General features: G+C 35.9%; 1 protein-coding gene across 1 annotated transcript; it reads right to left on the reverse strand.

Moving 5' to 3' along the window:
• Positions 1 to 6044: 6044 nt before the first annotated feature.
• LOC18033804 (proteinaceous RNase P 2) lies at positions 6045 to 10753 on the reverse strand. Its single transcript, XM_024179562.1, has 6 exons — positions 9715 to 10753; positions 8882 to 8983; positions 8596 to 8771; positions 8114 to 8234; positions 7331 to 7399; positions 6045 to 6698 (listed from the first exon to the last, which is right to left on the reverse strand). The coding sequence occupies exons 1-6, from the start codon at positions 10636 to 10638 to the stop codon at positions 6585 to 6587; spliced, it is 1506 nt and encodes a 501-aa protein (XP_024035330.1). The 5' UTR covers positions 10639 to 10753; the 3' UTR covers positions 6045 to 6584.
• Between the last annotated feature and the right edge of the window lie 2111 nt (positions 10754 to 12864).

The following is a 12864-nucleotide window of genomic DNA, read 5'->3' on the forward strand; positions in this document are numbered from 1 at the left end:
TTATTTGAATAAAATCATTTTTAATGTACCGATTCCACTGCCAAGATTGTATGCCCTTATTTGCATTGATAGATATATTTTTCATTACATTTTCTATTGAAGTATTTTTTAAAAGAATATCTTGAATGCATAACTATTTCAATAAAGCCATTTTATTCTGAAAAGAGAACTACGAATGAAAGGATAATGGGGTCTTTGTGGCTCAGTTTTGTCACTCCCAACTGAGTGAGTGGGTTAGTTTCTTTTGTGTGTATTTTGAAGAGCTTAAAGGTGTGAGTTACAATAGATAAATTGTTTCTTTACAACTCAACAAGGGTTTTCAAAGAGTCAAAAAACATAAAGTGTGGTTGGTGAGTTTATTTACTTATTGATTGAACTACCATGGAGACAGAAGAACTTATTAAGAAGTGCAGGGCCATTTCTTTAGAAGGGGAAGAAGAGGATAAGGTTTCTTTTGTTGGAAAAATGAAAACAAAAGGTGTTGAAATTGCTGCGGGATGTTTAGTTGGGAAGATCCTGACCACAAGGGGAGTGAGTATCGAAGGACTTAGAGCGACAATGCACCAAGTCTGGAGAACAATACGTGGAGTGAGAATTGAAAGCCTAGGGGAAAACGTCTTCTTGTTCAAGTTTGCATTGGAAGCTGATAAAAGAAGAGTGTTAACAGGGGACCCTTGGCATTTTGATAAAGCTCTGTTAGTCTTGATAGAGCCGGTTGGAATAGGAAATATTACGAAGCAAGCTTTTACTCATGTTTCTTTTTGGGTCCAAATCTTAAATGTGCCCATCATGGCCATGAATACAGTCGCTATTTCAAGGCTGGGAGCCATTATTGGTACAGTCGAGGAGGTGGAGACAAACGAAAATGGGGAATGCATTGGGGAGTTTGCCCAAGTCAGAATCAAAGTGGATATTTTAAAGCCTTTAAAGAAAATCATTTTCTTAGAGGCAGAGGGTGAGGAGAAAATACCAATGCCGATTAGGTATGAGAGACTACCGGACTTTTGTTTTTGCTGTAGGATCCTTGGCCATCAGTTCAGAGAATGTATCAAATATAAAGATCAGAAACAAGAAGATCTTGCATTTAGCCCATGGTTGAGAGCTGTCACAATGGTTGAGCGTGCTAATTATAATAAAACCAAAAACAGATGGAATAGAGGCAACAATTCAAGGGAGGAGGAATCTGGAAACCAAGAAGGTTATGAAAATCAATAGCAAAATCAGAAACAACCCAACTCAGACTTAGGAAATGGGTTAGAAACGATCCGGATTGAAGTGGGTGGATCTACAATACCAATGAGAAAAAGCCACGTGGCTGAGGTGGGTGCAGAAACATTAATGTTAGAAGGGGAAAAATCGATGGAACAGCAAGATGGATGTGATAATCTGACCACAATTGCTGGCAAAAGTCAGATATTGGGGAATGTGGAAAAGGAAGCAGGAGGAAAGTGGCAGGAAACGGAGAATGCAAAGGAACTCCAAAGTTTGGGATTAATAGGCTTAAAAAACAAAGCCCAAACAACTTCAAATGAGGAAGAAGTAAAGGATGGATCGGTAACAGCCAAGAAAAGGCCCAAATCAAATAAATTGAAGCATTTGGCCAAGGACATATGTGCCAAGGATGAAAGCAAAGTGGGCATACTTGCTAAGAAACGACCTAAATGAGAAGTAGGAAAACGGTGCCCAGAAGCAAAGAAATTAAAGATGAGTAGTTTGATGGAGATGGTAGAAGCACTGAATGAAATGTTTTCCTCAACAACTCTTAGTGCAAGTGCAAACTCAAAAGCATCGGACATGCAAGAAATGGAGGTAATAAGATCAACTACCGAAGAATTAGTGGCGGAGGCTGGTGGCCAGCCTCGTTGGGAGCCATGAAAATCCTCAGTTGGAACGTACAGAGTTTGGGGAATACTCGGACATCACTCAAGAAAATTCTCCAAACACATAGGCCGCAAATTGTTTTCTTATATGAAACTAAAATGCTGCCTATGCGGATGAACAATGTTCGTGTTGAGTTAAATTTTGAGAATTGTTTTACTGTAAGCAGGAATAGGTTAGAACGGGGTCTGGCAATGTTATGGAGCTCTAATATAGATGTAAATATAGCCTCTTACAGTCAACACCACATAGATGCTGAGATTTTTAATGAAGGAGGGCCGAAATGGAGATGTACGAGGGTTTACGGACACCCAAAAACAACACAAAAGAGGCACACATGGACCGTAATGAAACGGTTAGCAAGCTTATCTTCTTTACCGTGGTTATGCTTTGGTGATTTCACTGAAATTTTACATTTAAGTAAGAAGAAAAGAGATAATATTAGGGATGCTAATATGATTTCTGAGTTTAGAGATGCTATTAAAGAATGTAGCTTAGCTGATTTGGGATGCAAATGAAGACTTTTCACATGGTCAAACCAAAGATATGGGCCAAACTTTATAGAACAGAGATTAGACAAATTTTTATGTAATAAGGAATGGGGAAACCATTTTCATGAATTGGCAGCTGCAAACTTAGAGTCCTGGACGTCAGATTATAGCCCTATAATAATGGAAGTGGTAGAGAATGGTGTAGAGCTAAATTGTAGAAGGAAGAGCTGACGTAGAATTCACTATGAGGATATGTAGAGCTCTTACGATGCTTGTAAAAAGATTATTAAGAATGAGTGGACTAGGCATGGGGGGTGGACAGATGTAAACCCGGTGCAACTTTTTAAAAAATCAGCCAAGACATCAATGGCTCAGTTGAAAATTTGGAGCAAGGAAGAGTTTGGGGAGTGAAAAAAGAAACTGGAGTTGTTAATGAATGAGCTGCAGATAATTAGACAGAGCAAGAAGCCTTATGAATGTGGAGCTGAGATAAAAAAAAGCTTGAGAAGCAAATTGATTATATTGTGATCGATGAAGAAATATATTGGAAACATAAATCGAGAGCTGATTGGCTGAAAGAGGGAGACAAGAACACAGTTTTTCTATTCAAAAGCCTCAATCTAGAAGAAAAAAAAAAACAGAACAAGATCAAGGGAATTGAAACTGAACAAGGCAACTGGACCAAGGATGAAAGAGAAGTAGAGAATGAGTTTTGTAATTATTTTGCGGGGCTTTTAAGTCTTCGAATCCTACCCATGAACAACTGGAAGCTGCTCTGACAAGTTTGGTCCCAAAAGTTTCGGATGAAATGAATGAAGAGCTTCAACAACCTTTTACCGAAGAGAAGATAACAACAGCTTTGTAGCAGATGTGCCCCACCAAAGCCCCTGGACCTGATGGACTGCCAACGGTGTTCTTTCAAAAGCATTGGGAAAGGGTTCATGAATGGGTGATCACTACATGCCTCCATGTGCTCAACGAGAAAGGTATTATTGCTCCAATCAATAACACATATATTGCAGTTATTCCTAAGGTGGAGAAACCAAGAAAAGTGACTAAATACAGACCCATAAGTCTTTGTAATGTAATCTATAATATAGTGGCAAAAACCATTGCAAATAGACTTAAGCAATTACTCCCTACGATCATATCCCCCACTCAAAGTGCTTTTATTCTCAATAGACTCATCACTGACAATGTTATTATTGGGTATGAATTTCTTCATAAAATTCGTCATAGCAAAGGAAAGAAAAATGGTCTAGTGGCTCTAAAATTAGACATAAGCAAAGTTTACGATCGAATGGAGTGGTCTTTTGTAAAAGCAACAATGTTTAGGCTAGGATTTTCCTCTTGTTGGCTTGAATTAATTATGAGATGTATCACCACAACATCTTTTTCAGTACTTACTAATGGGGTTGCAAAAGGGCTGATACGACCTCAAAGAGGGCTTAGACAAGGTTGTATGTTGTCTTCATATCTTTTTATTTTGTGTGCTGAGGTGTTTTCTAGCTTACTAATACAGGCAGAAAATCAGAATCTTATATATGGATTGAGATTTGGAAATACTATCACGGTATCCCACTTGTTGTTTGCTGACGACAGCCTAATTTTCACGAGGACAACAGTATATGATTGCAAGCATCTTAAGGCAATTTTTTATTGTTCCAGCATGGCTTCAGGACAACTTTTCAACCTAGACAAATCCTCAATGTTTTTCAGTTGCAATACCAAAGCTAATCAAGTGGCTGCTATCAAAGGAATCTTTCAGTTGAATGTTGTTTCCAGGCACAAAAAGTATCTAGGGCTGCCATCCATGGTTAGAAGAAACAAAGAAACTTTTTCAATGATATAAAGCTCAGAGTGAAAAGTAAGATTTCAAATTGGCAACACAAACACTTCTCCAACGGTGGTAAAGAGGTCTTCATCAAAGCTATAGCCCAAGCTATTCCAACTTATGCCATGAGCGTGTTCAAAATTCCTCTGGGGTTGTGTGAAGATATCCAGAAAGTTATTGCTAGATTCTGGTGGGGATCTAAGGATGATAAGAGAGGTATTCATTGGGCTAAGTGGGAAAGAATAAGTAAAGAAAAATGCAGAGGTGGGATGGGATTCAAGGAATTCTCGTGCTTTAACCATGCTCTAGTAGCCAAACAAAGGTGGAGGATTTTACAGTTTCTAGATTCATTAATAGCCCGAGTTTTGCAAGCAAGATACTTCAGGCAATCTGACTTCTTGCAGGCAAAACTAGGGTCAAATCCTTCTTCTATTTGGAAAAGTATTTTGTGGGGGAGACTTGTAATCCAAAAGGGTAGTAGATGAAAGATTGGTTCAGGGAACAAAGTGCAAGTCTACAACAGCAACTGGATTCCAAGACCAGAAACGTTGGGACCAATCTCCACTCCAACTATTCCTAATGAGGCTGTAGTATCTGAGTTGATTGATTCTAATCAAAGCTGGAATGTGACTAAAGTGTACCAACACTTTATGAAGGAAAATGCATATTTAATTACCAACATTCCTCTCCCACGAAGGCCAAAGCCAGATCAGATCCTTTGGCATTATGATAAGCAAGGCAATTATATTGTCAAAAGTGGATATCAGATTGCTCAACAAATAAAATTCCAAGACTCCCCTAGCTGTTCAGTTAATGATCCAGGTAGTTGGAAAGCTATTTGGACTTGTTTTCTACTTGAAAAAATTAAAATCTTCATGTGGAGAGCTGTCTAGAACATGTTACCATCAGCTAAGAATCTTTGGAGCAAAAAAATGATACTAGATCCCACCTGTCAGCTGTGTAAGAAGAATATGGAAAGCATCTCTCATGCATTGGTGGCTTGCAAAATGGCTAGAAAGGTATGGAAAATGGTTTCTTTTGCAGATAAGATTTACACTTTTGCAAAGCAAAGCATGTCGGAGGTGTTGCAAGGTATGACAGAAATGCTAAATCAAACAGACTTTGAATTGTTAGTGGCCTGTTTTTGGTCAATTTGGCATGCAAGGAACCTTTTTCTATTTAAAGGAAAAGAGGTGGACCCCCTGGTTTCCATGGCAAAAGCTTAGGCAGTTTTGGACTCATATAAGCGAGTCAAAATTCCCAGCTCATCACACTTGTAGAATAAGATAATTGTTAAGCAACAGCAGTGGAAACCACCTCCACAAGGATGGCTTAAAATCAATGTGGATGCAGCCATAAATATTGAGAAACAATTTGCAGGCTTGGGAATTGTACTAAGAGATTTTAATAGGAGTGTTATAGCTGCTGCAGTAAAGTCATCTAAGTTCCATGGAGATGTAATCTTTGCCGAGTCTGAGGCTGTAGAATGGGGTTTGCAGGTTGCAAGAACCATTACTATGTCTTCAATCATGGTGGAAATTGATTCTCAAGGTGTTTCTGATCTGCTCAACAATAAGAAGAGCAATAGAACTAAAGTCGTCCGGGTGATATCGGAAATTCAAGATCTAGTTAAGGATTTTGGTAATGTTAAAGTCCAATATATTCCAAGACATTGTAATTCCATTGCACACTCTTTAGCTAAATTAGCTCTAGATTGTGAAGAGTCTGTCATATGAACGAATTCCTTCCCGAAAAATATTTTGTATTTGTTCCAGTCTTCTAATGAATGAAGGTTACGATTCCTTATCAAAAAAATTAAAAAATAAAAACAAAGCCATTTTATTGATTCCATTCATTGTTTGTCCTCCCAATAATATACATATATATAATGCTACGCTTTACAACTAGACCTAGCATCCTAAATAACAACCATCCAAACAAGTGAATTGACATTCAAAGTAACTAAACTTCATTATCCTTCAATTGGTGAATGCCATCTCCGTTGTTAGGATATTAGTTGAAATACTAGTTTATTGATTTATTTTTAAACTCTCATTTACAATGAGTTTCATGATGTAAAATTTTAGATAACTACCATTCTACTTGGCAATGTGCAGATAAAGAAGAGGGCAGAAAACTAGGCCCAATGTGCAGAAAACGTGAATAATATTTTAAATACTACCACTATACTTGGCTCTGTGTAGGAATTGGGACAATGATGAATCAATTTGATATAATTTCATTACGCCACCACACAGAGGAAATTACAAGCATAAATCATGGAAAATTAGAAGACTAAGATCATTGAAACACTAACACCCTTGCATCAGTTCGCCAACTGTTGCCGAAGAAAGAATAGCCGTTCTCAGCAGTTCCTATATTTATTGAGCCTCATCACGAGATTCACAAACATTTGGCCTGGTAATGCAGAGCCACGTTTGTGAAGAATTACCCTTAACTAATATGGGCACGTGCCATGATCCTTTTTCTGATTCCTGCAAAACAGAGAATGGATTTTCAGCACTCTGTTCAACAAGTTCTTATGGAGTAGAAATAAATGACAGATTCAAAATATTAAATGAATCTTAGTGGAAAGTTTGAAGGGGAAAATGAATCTAAAATACTTGAGACAACATTAAAATAGAAAGCATTTATGCGGTTTATTTAGTCTATCAAAAACTTTTCCACTTTTAATGATACTCCATTTAAGATGTTAAATGATTCTCAATCAAATCTCACATCCACTAACAAAGATGCAAGAGCGGTAACTGTTATTGCAAGTTTCTATGTTCAACTCTGGGAAGCAAATATGGATAAGTATATGATTTAGTCTATCAAAAATTTTTCCACTTTTAATGATACTCCATTTAAGATGTTAAATGATTCTCAATCAAATCTCACATCCACTAACAAAGATGCAAGAGCGGTAACTGTTATTGCAAGTTTCTATGTTCAACTCTGGGAAGCAAATATGGATAAGTATATGATACAATGGGCATATGACAGTGCAAGAATACCATATCATCTCATTAAGTAGGTATGCGTTCTATTACAAAAGCAATTATATGTTTCAAATATGAGCAGAATATCTTACAAAATGAAGCTACGATGACAAACAACGAAATACCTGGATTACCGAAGAGTATGGGGGTGGCATCTGAAGTTTCAGATTGCCCTTCACAAAAGTATAATGAACCTGGAATGCAGAAAAATCAAGTCTAAAAGTCATAAGAACAAATTAAAATTTGAAATGAGATGCTCTAATAGCCTTATAAAATTAAACTAATGCATATTTTAAGACATTTAAAATAGGCGTGCAAAAACATGACTAAATAACTTGTTATTAATAAAGTAGAAGAAACTACAGGTGGCTCTTTAGCTCCTCAGATTCAACAATAAAAAATAAATAAATAAATGAACAAAAAGACATTTAACCCTGCGAGAGAAAATAATCATACACTGAAACATCACTTTTTGTTCTTGTGTTGTCCTTGATAATATAATTATCATCCGCTAGAACCTTAACAACACCTTCCGCTACCCCAATCCCCCCACACAGAGTAAAATAATGCTGGAGCACTATAGCCTCAACATGCACAATAATGAGAGAGCATAAAGCAACCAAGAGAACATGCCACTCCATTAGGACCAAAACAAATGTTTAAAGAGACATCCATGGAAAATTTTACAACCAAAATTCTAGCATCATTCACAATCACCAACCATGGCTTAATGTGCAAGGTCAGAGACTATGGTATTTGTTAATAGAGAAGCAAAATAAAAGATGAGTTGATAATTGCCCCATATATATCCAAAGAAGTAGGGAGTAATGATAAAAATTAATAAAAGCAAAAATAATGCCAAGAATTACACTAAATATATAGCAGATATGGTTTAAGGGAAATTGAACCTGATGTCTTTCTTTCCACTTTAGAAAGAAATTGCTTCCTAAGAGTTCAAATATGTGATCTCGCATTTCATCATTTGTAACAAGCAAACACCTGAGTTTTACAGCAGCGTAGAGCCAATACCTGAATTGCAAGAGAACTTTTCAATATTCTTATTTAAAAAAGAAAAGAAGGGGGGGGGGGGGGGGGGGGGAGTGCTTTCAGCTCAATGTACCATTAATAGTTTATTAACAAAAAGGTTAACTACAGGAAAAAGGGGTCAGTTCCTGCTTCATTCAATTAATCGCTAAAAAAGTGAAACAATTTAGTAATTTTGAAAGGGATATGATCATATGGGTGCCAGAAATTAGGTGCAACAGTAGAAACATGAGAAATCAAGTTGATTAAGTAAGAGGAAAAATAGTGCCCTGAAAGATTGCTAAATATCAGATCAGAATAAGTATTTTAGGCACAAAGGAAAACAGATCACTAAAAGTACACGTACCAGTCATCATTGGAACCATGTGGTGTCATGTAAAGAACACCTTTCTCATTCCACTCCTCAACCAAATTTCTGTGAGAAGGATTCTCCCAAAGCGATCGAAGCCGTTTATTGTGCAAGATGACGAGTGGCCATTTATTACCACTTCTTTCATACAATTTTTTCACAACAGCATCAAGCTGCTCTATTAAAATTCCAATAAAAATAAATATAATGAGTTATAAAAATTAGTAGTTAGCAAGGAGTCAAGCAGAAAAAGGTAACAAGTCACCAACTTAAGGTGTACAACCTGAGGGACGCTGAATCCTCCCTCTGTGAAATTCTGTTGGTAGAGCCCAATATTTGCTCCATCGACTATAGCTTCATAATTGGCATTTTTCTCCAGCCAATCCTTTATGCACAGAGGAAAAAGCGAAGACATAACAAGTAAGGAAAGGAAAGGAAAGGAGTATCACTGAGCTCAAATTGAAACAAATAAACAGAGGTGAATGAAAATAAATGCATACAACTTTAAATTTACCAGAAAAATTATATTCTGCAACTTATTGGTGAATTTAAAATACTCTGAAAAATACATTGAGCACTAATTGAGGGATGACGATTTTTGCTCTAATTTTACATACACAATATGTTTCCTGGAAAAAAGGAAGGCTAAAATGTGTTGACTTCTTGAATACTTACAAAAGTTTAATTAGCATGTCTAGAAATTAATGACTCAAGATTCCAAGAGCAATTCATAAGATACCACCTCCACGTAAAACAATTAAAAAAAAAATCAGGGAGGGAGAGTTTGTTCTAGAGCAAAAAGCACGATAGCATACAAAACAATAAAAAGATCAATTAGAAGGTACTCAGCTAGCAAGATGGGAAAAGACTACTTATTACAGCAATTAACTACACATCAGGAGTCAGATATAAATCCTATCTGTTATCAAAGTAAAATTTAATCTTAATCATCAAACTACTGAGTGACAGAAGCACTAAATTAAACTAAGTCAATCAATGCCAAAGTCAAACACCAACCGTCAAACTATATTCAATTCCCCTTTTCTTCGAATTTCAATATAAGCAATTAGCAATTCCAAACAAAAATATCACCCATAATCAGAGAGAACCACTCACTTGAAACTCACTAAAATTTGCCTTGACCTCCCGCTCCATAGCCAATGCAGCTACAGACTGCGCAAACCTCTCAGTCTCTGCATCATCAATATCAACACAAGCCAATTGATCACCGCAAGAACAACACTTTCCACTCTCATCCACACTACCTCTCTTCACCACCCACTTGCCCTGCCCAATCCACCCCAGCCCATGCCAGCCTCCTCCATTCTTCAAAACCGCATTTTTCACCAAACCTAAATCGCAACTCACTCCATTAACCTTCTGTCCACTGAACCAATCCTCAATAATTTTCCCCGTCTCTTCATTCACACACCTCACAGTACTCCTCAACTTCTGCAAGTACTGATAAACTTTTTCTACTCTCCCCGTCTCTGCACTCACTTTCAGCAGGGCCGCAATCTCCTGCTGCTCTAAACTCAACCCCATCAAACCCATATGCTCCTCCACTTCATAAGCCTTCTCAGCCTCCAAATTCTCACAAAAGCAGAACAAAGCCGGATCATAAGTTCTCAACCTCGGAACCACATTGAACTCATTATTCATTCTCTTAATCAACACAAATGCATAATCACCGTCATTCTTCGACGCTGCCAGCCTAGCAACGGACGTGACCGAGGCCTCATTTGGAATGACATTATTCGACAACATTTGATCAAATACTCGAAATCCATGACGTAAAGCTGAGTCTTTCGACGATGGGTCGGTGGCAGAATCGGAGCAGAGGTAAAGAAGCGCATTAAAGTGATGTAGAGAGAGGCGGAGATTCTGAGAGTGAGCGGATTCGTATAAGGAGATTGCAGTAGTAAGGTCTTTGGATTTGGTGCAAGATTGGAGATTTATAAGGAAATTGGTTTCTGGGTTTGGATTAGTTTTGCGTTTCTTGTTGGGTTTTGAAGGATTTGTAGACGTTGTGTTGCTCATGGATGTCGAGGGGTTTTGCAGAGGCTTGAAGAAGAACCCTAAACGGTCATGTGATGTTGGTTTGATTTGATTTGGTTCGACTTCTTTTGGGGCAGGACGAAAATTTTGAGGAAGTTGATTCAGTATATGAAGTTTTCGACTGGGCCTAGAAAAGTGCTAATACCACCCATTAAATTTCTAATAGAACTCCTTTTCCGTATTACAATTTTGACCTTACCACCTTCATTGAACGATAAAAAAAATTTATGTGAAATAAGCACGTAAATTGAAGGACTACCTACATACCACATATTCTTGGAGTAGATTTTTAAGTTAATACCTGATAAATCTTTGGACAGTATTACAAAGTGTATGTATGTAGACTTTAATAAATCTTAGATTATAATATATATTGTAGATATGGATAGATTTTAAAATTTGTTTGAAGAGAATTTTTTTTACCTACATAAAAAATTGAAGCCTTTTGGACTTACAATTTTTTTTTTTTTAAGAGTCACGCTACTGGCAATCCTCTGTTTCTGATTTCTCTTATAAAAGCCCTCTTGTTTTGCGTTTATGGAAGTGTCTTTTATGTTTAGATTGTATTTGAAATAAAAGCTTATTTAATTAAATCCACCTCCCATTCTCAGTCTCTTTCTTCGTTACAAACTCTTTAAAACTGCAAAAATTCGAAGAAAAAACAAAGCTAATCCAACCAGCAGACTGATGATCACCAAAACAAAGCTAATGTACCTGCAGCCTGCAGGTAACGCGATCAAGCTGAGCTGATTTGATTAGTATTATTATTATTTATAAAAAAAAAGGAGTTGGTAAAATCTAAATTAATTTTTTAGACCGTTATCTCTTCCAAAATTTAAATATAGGTAGTCAACTAAATAGAAAATTATTTAAAAACTACCTGCCAAATCCCTGGAGCATTGAACAAATTATGATTACATGGCAAAGTAGTAATTAATAATATAGAAATAATTTTAATTTGATGCATAATTAGGAGAATCTTTTTAGTGGTAACAAATTCAATAGCGAATTTTCATATATCTATCAAAGCTAGTCATTCTGCGAAGATTACAACTTACCTTGCCAACATTAACGAGGTTTCCATTGTTGTCAATCCATGGTTTATTTGCAAAGGAATCGAAGCTATAATCTAGATTATGCATGAATATAGCTGGATTTCTTAAAAATGATCCCTCTTGATAAATATTGACGTCAGAAGAATGTTTTGCATGAGCTACTATGGCAGCTATCATTGCATTCACCTTTCACCACCGTATCAGCCGGGACCTGCACAATTCTTTAAATCTAATTTTTCTTCTATTCAATAAAACAAGTTAAAGTTGAGTAAGTTAAAGACTGTTTATACAAACTAAATCTTTTTTCAAACTCACAGACACTACTGTAAATAAATAAATAGTTTTATGTACACAAGAATTCAAATAATAAAAGGAAATGAGAAGATAATCAGTTTTGGTTGCGGTTTTTTTTATTTATTATTATTTGGATTTGCCAAATATGTAATTGATGTCTGATGATAATGATGCTCTCTCTCACTTCTTAAAATTAAAAGAGAGAGAGAGAGAGAGAGAGATAGATATAGGCATGACGTAGTTAGAAAATTGAATCTATGAGGAGAGAATTTTTAACTAATATAAAATGTAAAGAAAGAAATGATGATGCCCGTATGCCGTATCTGAGTTTTTGCTAGAAATATTCAAGGCTTTACTTTAGGCTTTAAAAGAAAGGCAGTACAATGTCCAAATCGTGAAAAGTTCAAATATAATTTTTTTTTAATTTTTTTTTAATAATGAGTTTAATAAATTCCATTCAATAATAAGGCATTTGTTTAATGAATTCAATTCAATTGGGTATTTTTTTTCTTAATTTAAATTTTACAATTCACTAAAAACTATAAATAGATGAGATATTTTTAAAATAATTTGAATTTAAATTACTGAAATAATCAATCCAACCAAAATAATAGTGCGTTTGAAATTGAAGTTGGGCAGCTGTACCTTAAAAGTTACAGTACTAAAATGTTTGGTAAATACTAACTGTTATAACTTGGTTGCTATGTTGATATGTTTTTTACTTGTATAATAAAAAATCTATTATTAAAATTATTATTTTAAATTTACATTTATTATATATTACTAACTTTTATTTAATAGTTACAATTTTTTTTTCCACAGCAGCTGTATCTTAAAAACTACAATACTTCAATTCTAA

This window comes from Citrus clementina, unplaced genomic scaffold (assembly GCF_000493195.1).
Source record: "Citrus clementina cultivar Clemenules unplaced genomic scaffold, Citrus_clementina_v1.0 scaffold_8, whole genome shotgun sequence".
Lineage (NCBI taxonomy): Eukaryota > Viridiplantae > Streptophyta > Magnoliopsida > Sapindales > Rutaceae > Citrus > Citrus x clementina.

Excerpts from the sequence above, each read along its gene's own strand:
- LOC18033804 (XM_024179562.1), bottom strand. The coding sequence starts at position 10,638 with ATGAGCAACACAACGTCTACAAATCCTTCAAAACCCAACAAGAAACGC. Across the intron at positions 8,235-8,595 it reads CATGGTTCCAATGATGACTG|GTATTGGCTCTACGCTGCTG; the intron begins GTACGTGTACTT and ends CTTGCAATTCAG. Across the intron at positions 6,699-7,330 it reads CATACTCTTCGGTAATCCAG|GAATCAGAAAAAGGATCATG; the intron begins GTATTTCGTTGT and ends TCTGTTTTGCAG.